The 22,468-nt window shown below is 44.4% G+C and overlaps 1 protein-coding gene across 1 annotated transcript in view; it reads left to right on the top strand.

The window, feature by feature from the left end:
- DEUP1 (deuterosome assembly protein 1) overlaps positions 1-21,658 on the top strand; it is a 65,228-nt gene extending 43,570 nt beyond the window's left edge. The window contains exons 10-13 of the mRNA XM_060273882.2: positions 1,293-1,490; positions 4,570-4,769; positions 15,880-16,129; positions 21,223-21,658. Coding sequence (XP_060129865.2) covers positions 1,293-1,490; positions 4,570-4,769; positions 15,880-16,129; positions 21,223-21,396 — 822 coding nt within the window. The 3' untranslated portion in view covers positions 21,397-21,658. The remainder of the gene's footprint in view (positions 1-1,292; positions 1,491-4,569; positions 4,770-15,879; positions 16,130-21,222) is intronic.
- The last annotated feature ends 810 nt before the right edge of the window (positions 21,659-22,468 follow it).

The raw sequence follows: 22,468 nt of genomic DNA, 5'->3' as shown, positions 1-22,468 counted from the left end.
TTCTGCTCAGAACTGAACAGAACAGAGCAAATCCCATTTGCTGTGTGGTGATCACAGTGAAGTGAAGGACCAACAAAGCAATATATGCAGCTTGATAGCCCACCAACCACTTTTACCCTGTTGTTGTTGTTTTAAAACAGTGTCAGGGAGGGGGCAAACTGGGAAGCTCCATGCCTCTCGGAAATCTCCCGCTTCAAATTCTGAGTGTTTTTGGCTGGCTGGGATGTGTCTTTGACCTCTGAAAATGCCTCTTGCTCACCTGGGTGGCAAAGAGGAATGTGCTATAAACTAGCCTATTGTACAAAGGCAAAAACTTACGTTCATCGCATTTTCTGTGTTTCACACATTTGCGTTTTTTTAACGAATATTTATTTGTGTGCTGAAACCATTAGAGAACGAACAAAGAGGGTACATAACTGGGATAGCTCAAGTCAGTACAGCATGAGACTCTTAATCTCAGGGTCGTGAGTTCGAGCCCCACATTGAGCAATAGATTCCTGCATTGCAAGGGGTTGGACTAGATGGTCTTCGTGGTCCCTTCCAACTCTAAAGCTCTATGGTTCTATGAAAACAAAATGCACAACACAGTTAAAATAATTATTAAAGCCAGGCATTCTGTCAAATAAAAGTTTGCTGCCCTGGATAATTTAACTTGCATTTGCGTTTTATGTTTATGTCGTAATGGCCATTGGCTACAAACAGTGATACAACTTGACTGCATCTGTTGCTCCACCCACTTTTGCCTCTGGCCACGCCCCACTGCCATGTGGCCCCAAGAAGGTTGTAGAGAAGGAAATGTGGCCCTTGGTCTGAAAAAGGCTCCCCGCCACTGTTATAAAATATCAGAGGTTGGACTGCCGGGCATATTAACATTGGTGGGTAAATTTTCTTTCCCTTGAATAAAATATCGTGGGGGCCCAGGTAAGCCCCACCCCGCAAAATTGATCACATGACACAGTATACACACACCATTTGAATGGGAATGCCAATCAACTTTGTGGGGGCCCGGCCTCCTCAAATATTTTATTGTGGGGGCTTCGGCCACTCAGAGTTGGCTCCTGTGATTCTCGGCATGTGGCGTTTAAACAAGAGGAGAGGTGGAAAGTGTGAACTTTAAACTGAAACACAGAGAAGCTGGTCTGATTCATAATCCTTTCTAAATCTCTGCGCTATCGCTAACATGGCTGGCAGGGCCGCCGTGTTGGAAACGGAGAACCCCAAAAGTTGGTGGTATGTGAAAAAAACGATGCTATCTGCAGTACCAGCTCTCAATTCTTCCCTATTTGGTACAGATAAGGGACCGCCTTTATCAGGAAGAACAGTCCCATCGCTCTGAGGTGGAAAGAATGAGGACGGAAATCTCTGACCTGACAGAAGAGCTTCATCAGAAGGAGATCACTATAGCAACTATCATGGAGAAAGCTGCTCTACTGGAAAGGCAGTTACAAACGGAGTTAGAGATAAAAGAGAAAATGTTAGGGAAACAACAGGTATGCAAACAGAATAAAAAGCAGCGCAGGTCATTTGGTTCTTACGGAGATTAGCACCTATTGACGTTTAAGGAAGCGACTGCCTCGTAGAATATGGGCAGGGAGAGGGGGAACAAGACTACAGCAGAAAATAAGACAATTTGATATAAAACTAATCTTACACTTATCATACAGAACCAAGCAATCAGGGTTTATACTCCTAGCATACACACGGATTTTTTTCCAATGTTCCTGCTCATGTCTCTTCCCTATAACCTGCAGTTTCTTAACAGTATTTGCTGATCTGCATTACTTTTCTGAAATTCTTGTTGATATCAGGATTTTTGTTATTGGGGGCAGCCAAAGTTGTTGAGATTTTTTAAGGAAATCCAAGTTGTCGAGCTTTGGAAAATCACGGTTTAAAGTACAGTACTCCGTGAATAGGACATTGTGGGGGTCAGGCTTCTGCTGGGGGCTAGGGGAGAACCTCAGATAATTGAGTACTTTCAATGCTTTTCAAAAACATTTGTGGATCTAGCCCCTTGGCTATGCCCATGAGGACACCTGTAGACCTTGCAGTTTAAATTGTGCTAATAAGCAATTAACAACACTGTGGTTCTTTCTGCACCACTGGAAATTGCAAGGGGAGTCGCGGTTACATGCTTGAAGTCAAATCTCTGGGTTAGCAGCATCAAATTGACCTTCCCTGAGCGCAAGCCTGGGCAGTGTGCATGGAGGCATATAGATATATGTGTTAACATTTAAATGTGGGGTTCCCCACCTGTGCTCTGAAGTGGTACTTTTAACACATATTTGCCTTCCTAACCATATGTCAAGAATTATTTCAGCATAGTGTGATCCCACCCTGCAGGATCACATGTGTGAATAACATAAAATCATGTGCCCTGTAGCGTAAGACCACACCATGCTGAAGTGTTTGTGTCTGAGCGTAGCGTACGTGAATCAGCTTACAAAGAGAGGATGGGGAAATCAAGGGCATGTAGCACACCAAGCAACGGTTAAATCACATAAGTTGTTTATATTTATAATATGGGCGGCCGCTTTGGGAAGTAACAAGCAGAATGTCTATCAAAACTTGCTTTTATTTTCCATTCCACCCGCAGGAAATCACTCGCACAGTGTCTAAGCTTGAGGATATTACGTGAATCTTTTACACTTGATAGTTTTTATGCTGATTACTCCTTGTCTTTTTGGAAAACACTAAGCTTCTTGATCTTGAAACAAGAATTTAGTTTGTTGGAATGCTGCACTCCGACGTGGTGTGTTTAATTAACAAATCTGAGCCGTTCAAGGCCTCCATTTAAAGTTTGTGAAACGTCTGATAAACTTCCCAACCCCCTTTGCAAATAGAATCCTATAATTGCACCGAAAATCGCGGGGGCGCGCGCAATCTGGCCCACGGAGGGATCTCCGCAGGACCAATTCGGCCCAGGCAAGATAAACCCTTGCTGAACCCTGCTCTAGACAACTTACAGTAAAATGTTAAAAAAACAATCCAGCATGAAAGAGCCATTATTCGATAAAAAACAGTGGAACAAGACAAACAGCTAAGCCCAAGTTATCCCTATCCACATAGGAACATAGGGGTATCGACTTCAGCTGGTAAAAGACACTCCATGATATCTTGGATGTGGCTGATGGGAAATGGAGTCCAGCAATATATGGAGGGCCACAGCTTCTACCGGTACCTCTCTGATAAATCAAGGGGAAAACATGGGAATAATCCCCTGTCTCCACCATCAAGTGCTTTTCAACCTGGAAAAGAAATGCAGACTCAAAATACTATATTTGTCCTTAACCGCCAGTAATATCGCTTTGGAGAGCCCGCTGGCATTCATGTCTCCTTTTCTTAACTGCCATTCGATAAAAGCCCCAGTGATCAGATAAACCTGCAAAGATGTTTTATCTGAAGAGCTGCTTTTGTTAAGGAATGCAAAAACCAACAAGCCTATCACGAGAGAGACTTCAGGTAATGGGAGGGAGGCTGTAATCCTAAACATACTTTCTAAACTCTAGAGAGCGAGTTCCATCAAACTCCGACTTCTGAATAAACACCCTTAGGATTGTGCTGTAAATCAGCTTATAGTCAAGTATTCCAGTTTAAATGTATGGTGAATTAGGCCGTTTATACGAAGTGCTTGAAGTTCAGATCCAGCATTTCCCTGCAGTTGAATGATAATGGAGTGTGTGAGGGCAGAATTTGAGCTTTCTCTCTCTTTTAACTCCCACTGAGGTGTGAAGAGTTCATTGCATTACAAAATAAATATGTGTGTGTGTCCCCCTTGCATATTTTATATCCCATCCTATGAAAAACCATCTCCCCTTCTATTGCTTAGTGTCCCTGCAAATCTATGATTTAACTTTGTAGAAGCTAAGCAATTTAAACATTTTGTAAAAGTCCCATTGCTTTTCAATGGAAGAGGGAAGTTTGTGCGTGAGAGTTTGCGCTGTTTTAATCAGTGGGATCATGTCTCCTGTTTCCTTAATAAACCGCCTCCAAAATATTTAACATGGCATTGGTTATGTTTTTTTAGTCAGCACTTTTAAGGCAATTTTTCTCATTGACACGAGAATATTGCAGTTTTATACATAAATATTTTGAAGGAATGGTGTAGTTACAACTTCAGCATTTTTCTACAATTCTCCCTTTCTGGAAGCATAACTTGAGGGAGCATTATAATGAAAATATTTACAACTCTGACAGCTAAGGATGTCTCCTGCGCCTCTTTAAGACTTCTGAGGCAAGCAGTTCAAATGTGTTGAGTGATTTTTAAAAAAGAAAATGAAAACGCAGTTTGCAGGGTCCATTGAGCAATTGTAATATGGTGCTTTTTTGTGTTACATAGGCTATTATCCTTTCTACCCATTTGTCTTGTTTGCTGTTTCTGGAGGCAGTTCTATGAGGGTTATCATTTACAATAAATGCTGTATTATTACATATGGTAAATAAGCAGTGAAAATATTGCCCCGTGCCTGTTTCTTTGTTGAATTGCGTGAATTCAATCATGATGAAGTTGTAAACAAACTGATCTTTTTTAAAACAAAAAAGAAACAAAAAACAAAACAATTCCTTCAACAGATGATAGATTTGTCCAAGAAAGAACACACGGCCTATTCCGATTCCATTGATAAGCTGGAGCACGAGAGGGGTGCGTCACGCAATGACCTTGCAAAATTGTCAAAGGGCAAAGAAATGCCGCTGCGAGTGAACCCCATTATGTACTTGGGAAGAAATTGTGCCAAGCAGACGGCAGTAAAAGTGGAAGAGAAAGAAGAGAGGTAGGTGCACGACTGTACACAAATAACTGCACTTTTCTCTCTCCGTAGCTATTCTTTTTTTCTTCTCTGACATCTTCATGGCGAGTGGAGGGGAATTGCTCTGTGATTGACGTAAGAGGTGCTTTGCTGGCCAAATGGTCAACCTGGTCAACGCTCTCTTTCCAATAACAGCTAAATCATATGCCTCCAGCAGGGATTTAGCATCAGCACCAGCAAGCCTGGATCCTAGCATCTGAGACACTTTGGCACCTGTAAAACTGAGGAATGTGGGAAGGTGCTAAGCCTTGCTAAGCACAAGGATTGTCTGGGACTTCAAGGAGGTGGGATACTGGAGGCAGACTTGGCGTGTGTGTCACCTGACCACACTTGGAGAATTTGTGGGAAATGGAAAGAAATGTCAGTGTCTCAACATTCCTTGCCACACAGTTCTTAACAGGGTTTTATACTGAAGATTTTTGTGCTCTGCAATTACAGAGTGTTGTTTCAATATGCGATCACAGTGCAGAGACTTTAACACGGACACAGGCGGAAGAGTTTGCTGTTGCCACTCTGTATGGAGGCATGGTGGTGGGAATTACCCGAGGTCAAGTTGATATTAAAGAAGAAGCACAGTTGACATTTACTTATTAGTAGTAATAATTTGGAAAGTCCTCTTGGACTTTTCATGGGAAAAGGAAATGAGTGGTTTTGAGACACTTTGATTTAAAGGAAATATTGCTTAGCAGAAAGCAGAGAAGATGGATGTCATCGTGGACTGAATGTCTTAAATACCCTTTTTCTTATGAAACCAGTGTCATTCAGCCCGTTAAGTAAACAGGCGCTAGAACATATGTGAGAGGAGTGGCGGGGCTGCAGCCTACCTCGCCCGCCCCCCAACGTGTGTGCGCATTGCCGGGCGTCTTCCTGCCGCTGCGGGCCTGCGTCTGGGAGGAGAAGGGGAGGCAGCCTTCTTCCTCCCGAGTAGACCTGCCTGCCCCCTCCCAGGGGGGTCTCCCTTCCAAGGCCTCTCGGGGGCCTAGCTGGGCAAAGGCGCAGGTGGTAGGTGGCGAGGAGATCTTCCCGGCCGGGCCTACCTGAGCGAGCCCGGCCCCCTGAGGGTGAGGAGCTCAGGACAGGCAGAGGCTAGGGATGGTGAGGCACGCTCGGGCCGGGCTGCTCCCGCTGCTGCTGTTACCACCACCGCTGCCTCCTTCCTTCGCCAGAAGGCTGGAGGCTGGTGACGAAGGTGGCTCCGGGGGCGCACATGGCTGTCGTGGGGCCAAAGCCGGGGCGGGGGCGGCGGGAGGGGGCGGGGATCCTCTAGGCGCCCATGGAGGCTGGCACTGGGAGCAGCCCACTAGCACAGCCTCCGGCGCCGCATGAGAGTGTTCTGGGCTCTCAGCCTCTCTCAGCAGCCGCAGCTGCCCCCTCCACACCGACTCCTCCGCATGGGGCTTGTCCGGGCTGGCACCTCCTCAGCAGTCGCCTCCTGCTCCTCCTCCCTCGCTTGCTTGCGGGTCTCTAAGGCAGGCGGGGGTGGCGCTGCTGCTGGAGGCTGCCGCCACACGGACCCATCTTCCACCTTCACCTCAGGTTTCTGCTACTGTCCCGGTAGGGAAACGGTAGGCAGAGGGGTTTGGGGGGGAGCGTGTGTGTGTGTCCAGTCTCTGCATCCAATCCCTGTGTCCGTGGGGCACATGCGCAGTATTGCAAACCCAGGGACACAGGGACTGGACGCAGAGACACAGGGACTTTATTATATAGGATGGAAAATCAGAAGTCCTTTTTATTTTTCCTTATTGTTCTTTCCCCCTTTCCCCTTCCCTTTTTCTTCTCCATTTCCTTTCTTCTTCCTGCTTATTCTCTATTCTCATATCATGAAAAACTTTAATAAAAGATTTCAACATGCAAAAATATTTTTGTGCCCTGCCGTTTCGTGCATGAGACGGCTAGAGGCCTCTTCCCTGCAGTTCTTCTTTGGAAATGGAAACAGAGAGATGGGAAACAATTATTTCATCAAGGGATGGGACAACTCACTCCCCCTGCAATCTGTAGAATGCCTGCTACAGTGAGGTATTATAATGACTGCCTGAGAGCCTCATGGTTTACCCCTCCCTCATCCCCGCTGCTTTGGGGATGGCAGCGTATTGAAAGGGAGCTTGACCCCATTTGCTCTTCTCTAATGACACTTCAGGACACTGTAGTTTATTGGGAGGCTCTGTCTGGCAGCGCATTTGCAATTATATCCGTTATAGCAGGGAGCAAGCCAGTGAAGCCGAGCACACTGCTATCCTTCATACGTTAAGCAAGGGAGCAGGACATTCCATAACAGTTGGGGGACAATTATAATGTGATCGTAATGGGTTACATGACCTGAAAGAAAAATGCATCTTTGATGGGATTGCTCAACTCTAGACCTCTGCCAAGGAGAAACAGGGGCCTTGGCCCCTCTTAAGCGGCTCTCCGTTAATGGGTTCCTTTCAAAGCAGGAAAAGGGTGACATAAAAAACACAAGAAGAGCCCAGCCGGATCAGAACAAGGACCCACCTCTAGACCATCATTCTGGTCTCACAGTGATCGAGCACAATTGCCCTCCCAGCTGTTAAACTGAATACAAATACAATTGCCCCGTCAGCCGTTAAAACAGAAACATACCGTCTCTGACGTCCAGTATCAAGATGAAGGTCTACCAAGCTTGCATGCCAAGCATGCTGCTTTATTGTAGTGAGTCGTGAGCAGCTTACAACCGCCAGGAGTGGCACCTCAATGCCTTCCGCGTGCGCTGCATCAGGAAGATTTTGGGCATCACATGGCAAGGCAGAGTCTCAAACAAATATGTGCTCTTCCAAGCCCACATTCCCAGCATGTTCACACTCCTGACTCAACGACGTCTACGCTGGTTTGGTCGTGTCCACAGAATGGAAGATGGCAGGATCCCCAAGGACGGGGAGCTGGCTTCAAGTACCAGACCAGTTCTGGTGTTTCCAAGATGTCTGCAAATGTGACCTGAAGGCTGGCGACATCAACCGTGGGAATCCTTATGCAGATGACCGCGGTGCCTGGAGACAGCATCCGTAGCAGTGACCGGAGGTGGAATGGCTGCTGGGAGGAGTGCAGAGAAAAGGCAGGCCATGGTGCATCTGCAGCAGCACAGCCGGATACCTCCAGCTGCCCCAGCTGCAACAAAACATGTCTCTCCCATATTGGTCTCTCCAGCCACAGCAGGCACTGAAACCTTCCAACAGTTTGACTTCACCCCCAGTGGCACACTCCATCATTTTCTCCCAAGCCAGCACTGTCTCTGAGGCTGGCGATCTTGATCCATAGCCATAGACAGCCTTGCCTTCCATGCATTTGCCTAATCTCATTTTCAAGCCATCCAAGTTGGTGGTCATCACTGCATCTTGTGATAGCCAGTGCCATAGTTTATTTACTGTAGGAAGACGTGCTTCTTCTTTTTCTGTCCAACTTTTTCTGTCCAACTGGATCCTCCCAACTTTTTGCTTCATTGGATGACCCCAGGTTCTAGCATTTTCTACCAAGATGCATGATTTTACTATGCCTCTGTCATGTCTCCTCCCCTCTTACTTGCTTTTTCTCAAAACTAAGAAAGCCCAGTTATTACTACCTATTTTTCCCCTCACAGGGGAATTGCTCTAGCCCTGTTTATGAAGCACTCATCCTGATTTATTTGCAGCGAGATTAGACAATGTTGGCTGGTTTAATGAGAACTCGGGTCTGATTTGTTGGCGGAGGCTAGATGATGTTGCGTCAAAGCATCTCCTCCTTTCCAGAGCATTTTCTCATCGCTTTCCTTATCACAAAAAAGGACTGATCTTTTGGCTATGCAAGGCATCCCATCTACAATTGCACAACCTGAACCTGCCAATGCGTGACTGAATCCCACCCGGAAACTGTGACAGACTGGAAGCACCCAGAGTAAATTCCATGACAATCGCATCAGTACTGTCCTACACGCTATTATCAGTTTCACAGCTCCATCAGAATTGGAAACGTAATCTACCCAGCAACTAGTTAATAATGGAAGCACACCGCTGTGGTCTAGCCATAGACTTGTAGATGAGTGAGAAAATGGCATCTATATTAACCGAGCTATGAAGCTTTTATGATAACTCCTGATGAAACACGTGGGTGTGTGTGTTTTATTCCTATTAAATTGCATTTGATTGTCTTAAAACACCTGCTATTTCTTGCTTTTAGGCATCTTGCTAGGATTTCTTCGAAATAATAACCAATTTGCCTTACCTCTGCATTCTACAAAGGTGACACAACAAGCTTCGCCCCTTGTAAACCTCAGAAGTCTGGCATGGGAATTTATTTATTTTTATCTGTGAAGCAATAATTTCTAACTGGTAATTGAATTTGGCACAAGGCTCGCATGGAAGGTTTCCTGATTCTGAAAACATTTAATGGAAAATCCTTTTCTTCCTCTTCCACAATACAGCCGTACCTTGGATCTCGAAAGACCTGAGAGTCAAACATTTTGGGTCCCAAACGCCGCGAACCCAGAAGTGATTGCTCCGGTTTGTGAACGTTCTTTGGAACCCAAACGTCCGACGTGGCTTACGCGGCTTCCGATTGGCTGCAGAAGCTTCCTGCAGCCAATCGGAAGCCACACCTTGGTTTCAGAACTGTTTCGGAAGTCTGATTCCATTCGACTTCCAAGGTACGACTGTACTAATTTTCCATTTGTATATGGCAGAAGCAGGGAGCATCTACCCAAAACTACAGGCATTAGAACCACAGTTGCAGGTCTTGGCTTATTGATAAAGTGTGAAGAGTTGCTCCTCTATAGTTTCTTACCTCTATAGTTTTTTTTCTCTTTGTTCTGATTTGCCCAGGGAGTTGTGTTCCCACCGTCGGCTGCAGTGATGAACAAGAATGGGACAGATTTCAGCCTCTCTCACTTCCTAAGCACATTACTTTTCTCATACAATCCTGGGAACTGTTCAGTTTGTTCAGGATGCTGGGTATTGTAGCTTTGTGCAGGATAAGTTACAGCTGTCGGGATTCTTTGGGGGAAGCTGCGTTCTTCAAATGTATGGCGCGCACACAGCCTGGGATGAAGGAGATCAACTTTGTCTGGGATTTGTTAATCTTATTGAAGCTCAAGCCTTTTCTTAGTTCATTAAGGCTATTTCTTAAGAGATTACCTCAAAAAGAATATTGCATGCGTTATTGCAGATTCTCTAAAATTGAACTGCAAGATGAGAAAGAACAGATATTTTACGATCTCCTTAGTCTCATGTTGTGGGATAGCCATCCTCATATAACCAGCATGTCTAGTTAGTGCATAAAAGGGTTAATGCCATAGAGCAGGCTGTCCTGCCAGGCCACTTATCATCAAGCCTACTTTTGTATTGAGTCTACCTGAGATGCTCAGCGTGTGGAGAGGTTTGAGCTGGTTGTTCCCTCACTCTCACCAGCCTCTCTTGAGTTCCTATACCAATGATCTAGAAACTTACACCATTTTGTAACTAAGCTAAGTTCTACTGTCTGCACAACTTTTCTGAAGCACATGAACCTGACCTTTGAAGCATTTCTAAGTACTGTAAGCCCATTTTTAACTTGCCAAACATGTTGTCTTCTCCTATGCTGGGAGAAGGTTGAAACTTTGGAAAGAAACTTTTAAAGGGGACCTTTTGTAACACACTTGGAAGGGCACATATTTTAAAAGTCTAACAGCCTATATTTCTACGCTTTGCTTTGCTGCATGTCTTGTGGTTTTTTAAGCTCGGCTGGGGTTGCCCCAAACTTGGATCTTGGCATCCAGAAATTCTCTTTTCTATATATATATTTTTCCACCAACACATCTTGTATACTGGATCTGCTCTCAGAGCCATATATCTAAGGTTATCAAGCCCAAAACTATGTACGATATTTCAGAAGAGGTCTTTGGTGCTAAGTCAGGTGCTTCCAAATCTTAGAAATATGCTTCTGTTAATTCAATAGACATAACCTTTTGTGTCATAGCTACATAAAGTTTTGGATGGGACGGTCCATCAACACAAGGATTTCCCCTAATGCAACAGAACTCCTGCCGCCCTGCTTCTCAGCACTACTTTGGATACAACCTTTTGTAATATCTTGATTCTCCCCCTTGCTTTTCATTTTACAAGTCACAGAGAATATGTTAATACTGTCTAATAAAAAAAAATTAAGCGAGGGCCAGAGAAACCAGTGTGAGATGTAAACTGCTCAGCAGGAGATTATTTTAATAAGCATCTTGAACTACACCTGCCATCTATCATCTCTTTCTCTCCTGCCAGTTTCAGTTTTTTTAAAGTTTCATTAAAAGTGTTTCAATGGTTTTTTGTGATTTTTAGTGCTCCCCATTGAGTCGACATGAAAAGCTGCAGCATTTCAGATGGTACTGAATAAATTAATATCACATTAAACTCACATGCGGCATGAAAGAGCAGTGCAATATATAACAATATCCTGAGTTCAATAGAAAGAAATAATTTGTAAATATATCTCTGGCTCGTTCGTTTTTAGCCAGTCGCCCACTGAATTACCTTAAATGTTTCATAAATACTGACACACACAGTTTAAAAATAATCCTGAATTGCTTACTTAAAGCGAAAGAGGAAGGTATGAAGTTTGGATAAGATGAAATATTTTTAATGGTAGGAAGAAGAGGTAGGGATTGAGGAGAAATTCATTCTAGTTTGGCTTTTACGGCAAAGCTATTTGCTCTTTCCAAAACAATATGCAAACTGAAAGACAGCTGTGCATTGAAATTCACATTTTCCCTAAATTTTGTAGTGTAGTTCTCTAACCAAATAAGATGTAGAAAATTGTGCATATTATGGGAACGTATGCATCAAAATGCATATATTTGTAAAGGCAACATATAAAAATGAATTATTCTAGGGAAAACTGCTTGCAAAAATGTTCATATTAGGAAAAATCGCACTGATTTTTTTTTTAAATTAAAACAAGAAAGGCAGAGAACCAAAATTTCACAGGGGAAGGAGTAAAAAGAAAAAGTAACCTGACTGCACTTTTGGGAGGTAGAAACATGTCAATATGTGAAATGCCTGAGAATTAGTACTGGGCCCATGTGAGACACGAGTGTTCATTGGACAGGCCCTCATGCACCAGATCAGACGGGCTCAGTTGAGGGCCTGTAAACCCTGGGTTCCATGCAGATGGTGACCGCAGTCACAAAATTAAAAGACGCCTGCTTCTTGGGAGAAAAGCAATGACAAACCTAGACAGCATCTTAAAAAGCAGAGACATCACCTTGCCGACAAAGGTCCGTATAGTTAAAGCTATGGTTTTCCCAGTAGTGATGTATGGAAGTGAGAGCTGGACCGAAGAATTGATGCTTTTGAATTATGGTGCTGGAGGAGACTCTTGAGAGTCCCATGGACTGCAAGAAGATCAAACCTATCCCTTCTGAAGGAAATCAGCCCTGAGTGCTCACTGGAAGGACAGATCGTGAAGCTGAGGCTCCAATACTTTGGCCACCTCATGAGAAGAGAAGACTCCCTGGAAAAGACCCTGATGTTGGGAGAAGGGGACGACAGAGGACAAGATGGTTGGACAGTATTCTCGAAGCTACGAACATGAGTTTGACCAAACTGCAGTAGGCAGTGGAAGACAGGAGTGCCTGGAGTGCTCTGGTCCATGGGGTCACGAAGAGTCGGACACGACTAAACAACAACAACAACAACAACAACAACAACAATAATAATTTAATAATAATATATTATTTATACCCCACCCATCTGGCTGGGTTTCCCCAGCCATTCTGGGCAGCTTACAACAGAAAAATGAAATAAAATAATCTATTAAAAATTAAAAGCCTCCCTAAACAGGCTGCCTTCAGAGATTGGCTTTGCAGTTTCCCCAAATAATCCATCTGAGCCTTGCTACCCTACAGATCTTCTGCTGCTGTCAAACTCCAGTGATTTCTCACCTTCCAAAGTTGCTTGAATTCCTAGTCCTCATTCCTTTCTCGCACAACTCCCTCTTTGCCCATTGATGGGACTTGTCAGCTCCCCTTACTACTGGCCAAGCAACTCAAGTGGTTACTTGTCTTCCAAATCCAAACTGAACCCCAGCTGAAATCTTACCAGAATTCCTTTACCTTTGCTTGAACATCCCATGGATGACCCACCCGCACCTGGCCCTCAGAATTGGTGCAGCAAAACTGCCCTACCTTGAACATCTCCCAAGGGGCTACTAATTCTTTTTCCATTGCAAAATAGGGCCAGGCTGGTTGGTAGACAGAAATGTACATGCTAAGATCTCTTTGCCTGGATCGTGCAACACCATTCTCTGATCTGGGGGTAGCAAAATCTCAACAACTGGTTGTCAGAGTGTGCAAGGATTTCCTGTGTGGGCTATTGACCTCTTGGTTATTCCATAGACTATTGTGAGTTGTATAAAGCAGAGACATCACCTTGCCTACAAAGGTCTGTATAGTTAAAGCTATGGTTTTCCCAGTAGTGATGTATGGAAGTGAGAGCTGGACCATAAAGAAGGCTGATCGCCGAAGAATTGATGCTTTTGAATTATGGTGCTGGAGGAGACTCTTGAGAGTCCCATGGACTGCAAGAAGATCAAACCTATCCATTCTGAAGGAAATCAGCCCTGAGTGCTCACTGGAAGGACAGATCGTGAAGCTGAGGCTCCAATACTTTGGCCACCTCATGAGAAGAGAAGAATCCTTGGAAAAGACCCTGATGTTGGGAAAGATTGAGGGCACTAAGAGAAGGGGACGACAGAGGACGAGATGGTTGGACAGTGTTCTCGAAGCTACGAACATGAGTTTGACCAAACTGCGGAAGGCAGTGCAAGACAGGAGTGCCTGGCGTGCTATGGTCCATGGGGTCACGAAGAGTCGGACATGACTAAACGACTAAACAACAACAATAAAGTTTCCGTGGTTGACTTTGGGAGCATGCTGTGATGTGAATAAGGTGCCACAACTGGGTTGTTCGTAGAGCACACAATCCAGACTTAATTGTTAAAACCACAGCAGGGATCGCTAGGCAAATATGAATATGGATTGATATAATGTGGACGTCAAGTCCATATAGTTTATCCACAAATTGTGGTACCATAACATAAACATTCATACATAGTTTTAAACATATGCCAGAAATCCTAGTATCTAGGTTCTGGTTTTGTAAATCAGGAAAGGCACCAATATTTCCCCCAAAAAGCCTCAGTTATATTATCAAACATCAAACAGAAGCAGACAAATCAAGCTATTGTTGCTAGCTTATTTTGACTCTAGGGTATATTTTATATTATTGCGGACATAAACCATGTTTTTCTATTTTAATTTGCTGTTCTGTTTCCATGGCAATTATGCCAAGGAATGAAGGGTAAAAGGATATCTTTGAGATAGTAAAAATAGAAAACATGTGGTGAGGTTTTTTGGGGGAAATGAGTTGGTAATTGGCAATTTCCAGATGCCATGCTAATGTCTTTGTGCTGTTTATGTTTATGCATCTTGGTAACATTTGCCCAGTGGAAAGCAAAAAACAAAAAAATTAAAATCAAGTCAATGCTGGTAACTTCACAATTGTTTCCTTCAGTTTGTAGCTTTTATAGAATCAGAAGTGTGTAATCTCCAAGAAAGCCTCAGTGTGAGATTTGCAGCAGGCATTACTGAAGGCTACCACTCACTAAGGAGGGGGGAGAATTTGAATTCGGTTCACATTTAAAGCCAAATCAAATGTGCATGTTCTTAAACAGCGTAAGAACCGAAGCACAGCCATCCTTCGAAATTTGCACTTATCTGAATTTTACAATGCAACTCTCCAACCAATGTTTACATTGGGGTGTGTGCATAAGTAGGGGGAGGAATGTGCATTAAAAATGAATAAATAAAATGACATGCAAAAAAAGCATTAGGAAAAATTGACTTCAAAATGCGTACACAAGTCAAAACTGAAGACAAAAATATGTTTATTAGGATAAAATACTGAAGAATTTTCTTGAGGATTTCTCTTCAAAAATTCACAAATTGCTGCAGGAATGTGGAGAACTGATTTTAAGATTGGAAAAATGAAAAGCAGAGAGAACAGAAACTGACAGATTTATCCCTACAACTTACCTAGCAGAAACTGATTAGAAATTACTTCAGAATAAACAGTAGAAAGTGTGTCTCCAAATAATAATAATAATAATAATAATAATAATAATAATAATAATATACCCTGCCCATCTGGCTGGGTTTCCCCAGCCACTCTGGGCAGCTTCCAACAAAAAATCAACAGCACAGTAAAATGTCAAACATTTAAAACTTCCTTAAACAGGGCTGCCTTCAGATGTCTTCTAAAAGTCAGATAGTTGCTTATTTCCTTGACATCTGATGGGAGGGCATTCCACAGGGTGGTTGCCACTACTGAGAAGCCCCTCTGCCTGGTTCCCTGTAACCTCCCTTCTTGCAGGGAGGGAACCACCAGAAGGCCCTTGGAGCTGGACCTCAGTGTCCAGGCTGAACGATGTGGGTGGAGACGCTCCTTCAAGTATACAGGGCCGAGGCTGTTTAGGACTTTAAAGGTTGGCACCAACACTTTGAATGGTGCTCAGAAACACAGTTAGGGCCAAATTAAGCATGCTATTTGTTACAGGGGTGGGCACTGCGTAGTGGATTATTAGCTCAAATGGAAGAACTTGGGGAATTGGACATGTGAAAGGCCTCAGGCTCAACTCCCAGTTAAAAGGCTCTCCAAGAGTTAGGGAAGGTGCCCTGGCGATTGTCAAAGGGACATGCCAGCACAAAGGGGCCCCAGGCCCCTTGCCTGTACTAGATTCCATGGGCCAATGGTCTGACTTAATACATTCGTACAATTTAAAATGGGCTGTGAATACTTTGGCCTTCCCATGGCATTTCCACTCAAATGGATGGTCAGCATCTTGCATACGCAATGAAAACATTGGACTGCAAATTTGGCAAAAGTCCAGCCAAATTTCAAAGTTGAATGTTTCTTCTGCCCTCCAGCCCAAAAAGAGACCTCACTCTTGAGTTCTGTAAAGCCACGTTCCATGGGACATTTTGGAAAAGACTGTTTCATTTCAGCAAATATTTCATGGCAATAAACCAGCCCCCTTAAGCTTGTAAATCTTTTAATTCGTCTCTTAGACCTGCGCAGAACGAAAGCGAATGGGCACCGCAACCTGCAGCTTACGAAAACTTTGGACACTACAGGACGCAGATTCCTGCCTGGCATGGCCAAGGCGACATTGTCAGCAGAACTCGAGAACCCACTGCAGATGGCCGGTCTCCATCACCCCGAGAGGCGTATTCAGCACATTACAGCAGCTGCCTCCCTGAAAAGAATAAGTCTGAGACGTTACTGAGCCAAATCTATGTTTCAGATGAAATCTGGATGGTAAGAATCTCTAGATCTTGTTTTGTAAGCGAAACACTGGGTCGCATCCACAACTTTGGCGAATGGAAGGTTGCTGTGCTGTTGAGCTTTCTCGCCATTCTTCACGGTCCTCCGAAAAGTCTCTCCTGAGGACCTTCAGGAAAAGTCTGAAGGGAGCAGGGTGGAGATGGGGATAAATCAGACTCAGGCAGCTTGTGCAAAAGAAGCATCGCTCATTCTCTTAGATTCAGGCAGGTGGCTAGGGCAGCTCAGAAGGGCCCTTGTGCAAATGCATGCAAAGGTAGAGGCCTGGCTGGAAAGAGGCCCCGCCCTATAGCTTGACAAATTGCAGCTAGGAGCTAGGTAGAGTCAGAGATCTTTTTAAAAAGTGTAGAGTAGACTCGCACACGATGACCAACTTCCGTTTTGACTTGAAATGTTCGTTTGGGGCTTCTCAGAAGTATATAAAGGGAAGAAGTGGGCAGGGGGTTTGCCGGCCTGCAATGGCACCCACCTGAAAGGATGCTCTCCAGCGTCCTCCGACTGAAAATAAGCTCTGCACCCCACCCAGGTGGCATTGCAGCATAAAGCAAGGTCAGCTGCTATTGCACATTGGCTTCAGCCATCTTGCCCATCTGTGCTACAGATCCTTGGGGGCTGCTTGACCCTCGGAGTTCTGGCGTACAGAAAACGCCACAGACGTTGAGGCTGAATCCAGCGCAGAACTACCCCCCCGCATCTCAGTGCTAATTGCCGGCACGTCTCAGCCCCCAACCTTACAAGACTTTTATTTCCACAAGCACCTGGGCATTAAAAGCAGGTAGAATTCATGTGGTGGGTTCAGGGATATAAGCTTCAATTGATTTAATTTGCAAGGGAAGTTTTAGTCACAAACTAGATTTGCATTGCCCCTTAGGCTACTCTGACTCCGTCCTTGCTCTGCCAAATTTGATTTGAAACAAACAAACAAACAGTTTTGTGTGCAAAACTGTTGGAATGATAACGATGATGGTGTTCAGTTTTAAAAACCACATCTTTCATAATGCTGATGCCACTTGAATTTGAACCCTGATCCAATTGTGGGGGTGGGCAGGGGAGAGGAGATGAGAGGAAACCCCCATTGAACTAGTGGGACTTACTGGCCTGGCTCCCACTCGTGCAACTAGTTTGTTGAGTCCAGCCTTATGAATAAAAGCACCTTCAAGTTGCTCAGAAGTCTGGATCACTCTCAACAAAAGTATTTTGTTGGAAGAGGGGTCAAGTGCTATGAAAAATCTTGTAATAGGGCATGCAATGAAAAAACAGTGTGTGTGTGTGTGTGTGTGTGAACAAGCACTTAGCTTCGAAACCTTTAAAACAGCACACAAGGTATGAACAGGATTCTTGGAGAAGTGCGGGGCGTCCTGTGTCCACTTGACCCTCGCTTTGTGAAAACAGCTCAGTGGTGAACACTTCCTTAGAGAAGGCTTCCTTTGTTACTGAAATAAAGTGTAGTGTAGCTTTTATTGGAAATAATAATAGGAACGCTCTGATTTGAACTGTTACCTGTTGGCAAAGTGTGTGTGTGTGTGTGTGTTTTGGAACTTAGTTCTGGGTTTCTGGGTAAAACCAATTTTCAGGAACTCTTCCTCTCTGGTTTTGGACTGCAATTGTTTTGGTTACCCTTGTCCATGACTTGTGCTGGACAGAGGGAGTGTGATCCTGTTTAATTCTCCTGGCCATCTCGGTGGTGTTTTGTTGTTTAGTCGTGTCCGACTCTTTGTGACCCCATGGACCAGAGCACGCCAGGCACTCCTGTCTTCCACTGCCTCACACAGTTTGGTCAAACTCATGTTCGTAGCTTCGAGAACACTGTCCAACCATCTTATCCTCCATCGTCCCCTTCTCCTTGTGCCCTCCATCTTTCCCAGCATCGGGGTCTTTTCCAGGGAGTCTTCTCTTCTCATGAGGTGGCCAAAGTATTGGAGCCTCAGCTTCAGGATCTGTCCTTCCAGTGAGCACTCAGGGCTGATTTCCTTCAGAATTGATAGGTTTGATCTTCTTGCAGTCCATGGGACTCTCAAGAGTCTCCTCCAGCACCAAAATTCAAAAGCATCAATTCTTCGGCGATCAGCCTTCTTTATGGTCCAGCTCTCACTTCCATACATCACTACGGGGAAAACCATAGCTTTAACTATACGAACCTTTGTCGGCAAGGTGATGTCTCTGCTTTTTAAGTTGCTGTCTAGGTTTGTCATTGTTTTTCTCCCAAGAAGCAGGTGTCTTTTAATTTCGCGACTGCTGTCACCATCTGCAGTGATCATGGAACCCAAGAAAGTAAAATCGGTGTTGTTTAGTCACCATTAACTGCGGTGCATTTCTGGGGTGCCTTGGCAGGTGTGGCTATTAGGAGCACCACCTCGAGTCGGCTCTGCTCAGTCCTGTGAGGTAGGACCCAGAAGGTAGCCCTAGGAATTCGCTGCTCTTTCCTTTGGCTTGCGGCCTCTGGAGTTTTTCTCTTTTCTTCCCATGCTGCTTGGCAGGTGTTCAGAGATTTGGCTGTGTATATAAATGATACCCAGCTCGATCATTTCCTTCTGAACATCGGGAGGTAATGAATCCCTTAAATGCTGTCTGTCAGCCGTAAAAGACTGGATGGGACAGAAGAAATTGAAACTTAATCCAGACAAGCTGGAAATGCTGTTGGTGGATGGATGATCTGACTCAGAGATAGGTGTGCAGCCTGTGAGGAAGTCTGGTCTCTTCTCCTGCATTATGCTTTAGCCAAGAGGACAGGTCCTTTCTTAAATACACAAGTGCCTAATTAAATTCTATCTAGCAAGGAGATAGAGAAACCTGGCAGGAAATTACGCCCTCGGCAGCCATCTTTTCCTGCTCCCAGGAGGTGTCTCCTCACCACCAGCCTATAAAAAAAAAGGTGTCAAGCTGACCATCTTGACCTGAGAGATGATTGGCAGGACATGGCCACGTGTCAATCAAGACCCACCTGGGTCAGGGGCAATTTAGAAGGTGACTCTTTCGAGGCAGTTCTTGTCCCTCGTGATCCCATCCAACCTGCAACTGATTTCTGAACATGTGTTTGGCAATGTTAGTTTGGATCAAGTGAAGTGTTAGACCTACAGTGGTACCTCTGGTTACGAACTTAATTCGTTCCGGAGGTCCGTTCTTAACCTGAAACCGTTCTTAACCTGAGGTACCACTTTAGCTAATGGGGCCTCCCGCTGCCGCCACCATGCGATTTCCGTTCTCATCCTGAGGTAAAGTTCTTAACCCGAGGTACTACCACTTCCAGGTTAGCAGAGCCTGTAACCTGAAGTGTTTGTAACCCGAGGTGTTTGTAACCTGAGGTACCACTGTATAATGTTTTATTTCAAGTTTGAGCCGCACCCTTGCTATTTCTCTCCCCTCTTTCTATTTACACGTCTTCCTTTTGAATAAAATGCTTAAATCGGCTTTCTGGGCTGTACTGGGCCTCAAGGGCTGGCCATGTGGTTTAGGCTGCCAGGTCTACACTGCTGGGAGAGTGGAGGGTAGGTGGGCTAAAGTTGCCAAACCAGAGGCTTGGATTCTGCTGCTTGTTCCCCTACTCTTGAAGAGACGAGGTGACAGCAGCAGCAGAGAGAGGACAAACCCCCGGTGCTAGTAAGTTAACCTACAGGGTTAGCTGACCTGCCTTTTTAGGATGCGATTTCACTGCTCCTAAAATATCAGGTTCACAACTTTGGGATTTCTCCTTGATGTGGCTGCATGTGCAGCTGGCATCAGTGGTGAGAGGTAGTGAAATATACTCGGAGAGTGAATTTCATGCTCTTTATTCAGCTTGTAGTAGCAAAAGGAGAGGAAGAGAAGAATGGCTCTTTCCCCAAAATGTCTGCTTATATACATTATTTACACAATGGGTCTTGCGTGATTGGCTACTTCAGGGCTGCACCTGTGGGCCAATCAGGCTGCGCATTGACTTCTGCCAGCAGCCTGATTGGCTGCTCCTGCAGGCCAATCCGGTTGCTGATTCACTTCCACCTGGAGCCGGATTGGCTGCTCCTGCAGGCCAATCAGGTTGCTGATTCACTTCCACCTGGAGCTGGATTGGGTGGCTCCTGTGAACCAATCAGCAGTACATAACAGGTAGCCTTTTTTCTTTTTCAGCTTTGGGCGGTACGCTAGCTACAACAGCCCTTCCTGCCTAAGCTACAACCTCGCCACTTTGGTTCATGCCATAATCACACACACACACTCTCTCTCTCTGGATCTGCCCTTGAAAACTGTTCAGAAACCTCCCAGGTTTGATTCAGTGTGCTGGCTTTAACCTTTAAAATCCTACATTGCCCCAAGGGCTGGCTCTTTTGATATGTTCCTCCCCACACACGCCTTTCAAAATCTAAGTCCTTGCTCCAGATTGCTTGGACAAATGAGATTCAGCATACACCTGCTGCCTTTTTTGACGGTGGCCTACTTTGTGGAACGCCCTCTCCTGGGAAAACTGATCAGTCCCAAGCACATCATTCTTTTAGGGATCTAGCCCAAACGTAGTTGTTCCAGGAGGATTTTAGTCGATTGATGTCTTAGCTATGCTATTTTAGTGCTGTACCTCCATGCCTACTATTTTGTGGTATATGTTTATTTTTAATGGGCATGTTTCTATGTGTTACATGACCCTTTATGCTCTTAAGCCACATTAAGTTAGCTTATGAAAAAAAAGGTGATGCATATGCTTTTAAGACAAACACAGAGATTGGATAAATACCTCTTTGGAATAAGAATTACATAGATCAAGACTTAAAATTTTAGATGTGAAATGAGGCTGAGTTACAGTAATGTGAAAATACTGGTGTTCCTGCACTTTTGTAGTAAGGAACCTTAAATAAGGGATCCGTCCAAGTATGGCTATTGTAGATTTGCTTCTTCCAATTTGAGGGCAGTAGCGTCCCAATATAGACACAGACTTATCCCAGCGGGATGTAATACCACTGGCTGGGCTAAGTACTCTGTGGAACAGAATGTGCAAAAGAAGAAGAGATCATTTCACCAGTGGAGTATTGTCAATGTGAAAGCTAATAAGAAAAGCTGGCTAATTATACCCCGTCCTAACTGTGCCAATTCTTTGTGTTGCTCAGGCTTCCCCAGAGACTCCGTTCCCTGCAACGGTGACAGAGAAGTTCCTACAAGAGGAAGAGAAGCGAGCGAGAGATTTTGAGCAGGTTTTAAACTCTCACCTTGAAGAGCTGCAAAGGCAGTCGGAGAACACCATCAAGAAGTACACCGCTTTCAAGCAAAGCAGGCACAGATGAGCCTGTAAAAAAAAAAAAAGTCTAAAATGTAGTGACAATCCCAGAATAAATAACCAGCTGCTGCTTTAAAAAGGGGGAAAGGGGGAAAAGAATTGCCTTTATGCAAAGAAGCGTTTGTAAGGTGAGATTTTGTATATACTTCGACTGTGGATTTCATTTCAACATGAATTTGGAATATTGTGTATTGCAGAGTGTATGAGATCTTTAAAAAAAAAGAAAAAGAAACCCGGAAATTAAATATGAAAACTTTTTAACCTTTAAATGCATACCAGATGTCCATATATTGAACTCTTATTTAAGATGCACCCTTTTGACAAACCCAGCCAACTGCAGCAGATACTAAAATATAACACCAGTATTCAAGAGGGTCCCAGACCTACCTCTCCTCCCTCACCTTGGATTCTGTCTGTCCTTCCCTGCACCGTAAAGCAAATATAGAGAGAGAGCAAACAGTAGATCAGCAAAAAAAACTTCATTTATTTATCTATCCCAGCCTGTCTCCAAAGTCCTCAAAGGTGTGTTGGTTTCATATAAACCCTGTAGGTTAAGCTGAGAAACAGATGACCTGTTGCAGATTAGGAATCTGTTTAGGACCGGATATGGGAAACCCTGAAAGTTGCAGCATAGAGGCACAGTCTCAGAAAAAGGCTGCAGCATCTCTTAAAATGCAGGAAGTCTGAAACCCTGGAGAGCAGCTGCCAGTTAGAGTAGACAATACTGAGCTGGTTATGGTCTGACTCAGTATAAGGCAACTTCATGTGTCCTTTGCCTTTCTCTGATCTATTTTGCACATTGTGGTTAGCTAGAGTATGGCTTTTTATTATAAATAGAGTTTTCTTGACTGCCATTATATGACAACAATTAGAAAAAAAAAGAAATCTAAAGCCAAAATCCTAGCTTACCCTCCTCCCACCTCCAAGACGGATCACTCTATTTAAGTTTGCCAAAATCCAATCTGTGATTTGGGTGGTTGCCAATCTGCTGGGGCTCTGATGAACATTGCTCCCCTGAAGCTGCTGTTTGCATTGCGTCCCCCACCCGCCCTGAAAAGTGCCCAGATGGCTTATTAATG

This window comes from Zootoca vivipara, chromosome 4, assembly GCF_965207765.1.
Source record: "Zootoca vivipara chromosome 4, rZooViv2.hap1.1, whole genome shotgun sequence".
Lineage (NCBI taxonomy): Eukaryota > Metazoa > Chordata > Lepidosauria > Squamata > Lacertidae > Zootoca > Zootoca vivipara.
Note: the sequence above shows the minus strand (reverse complement) of the source record. Positions and strands in the feature narration are given on the sequence as shown.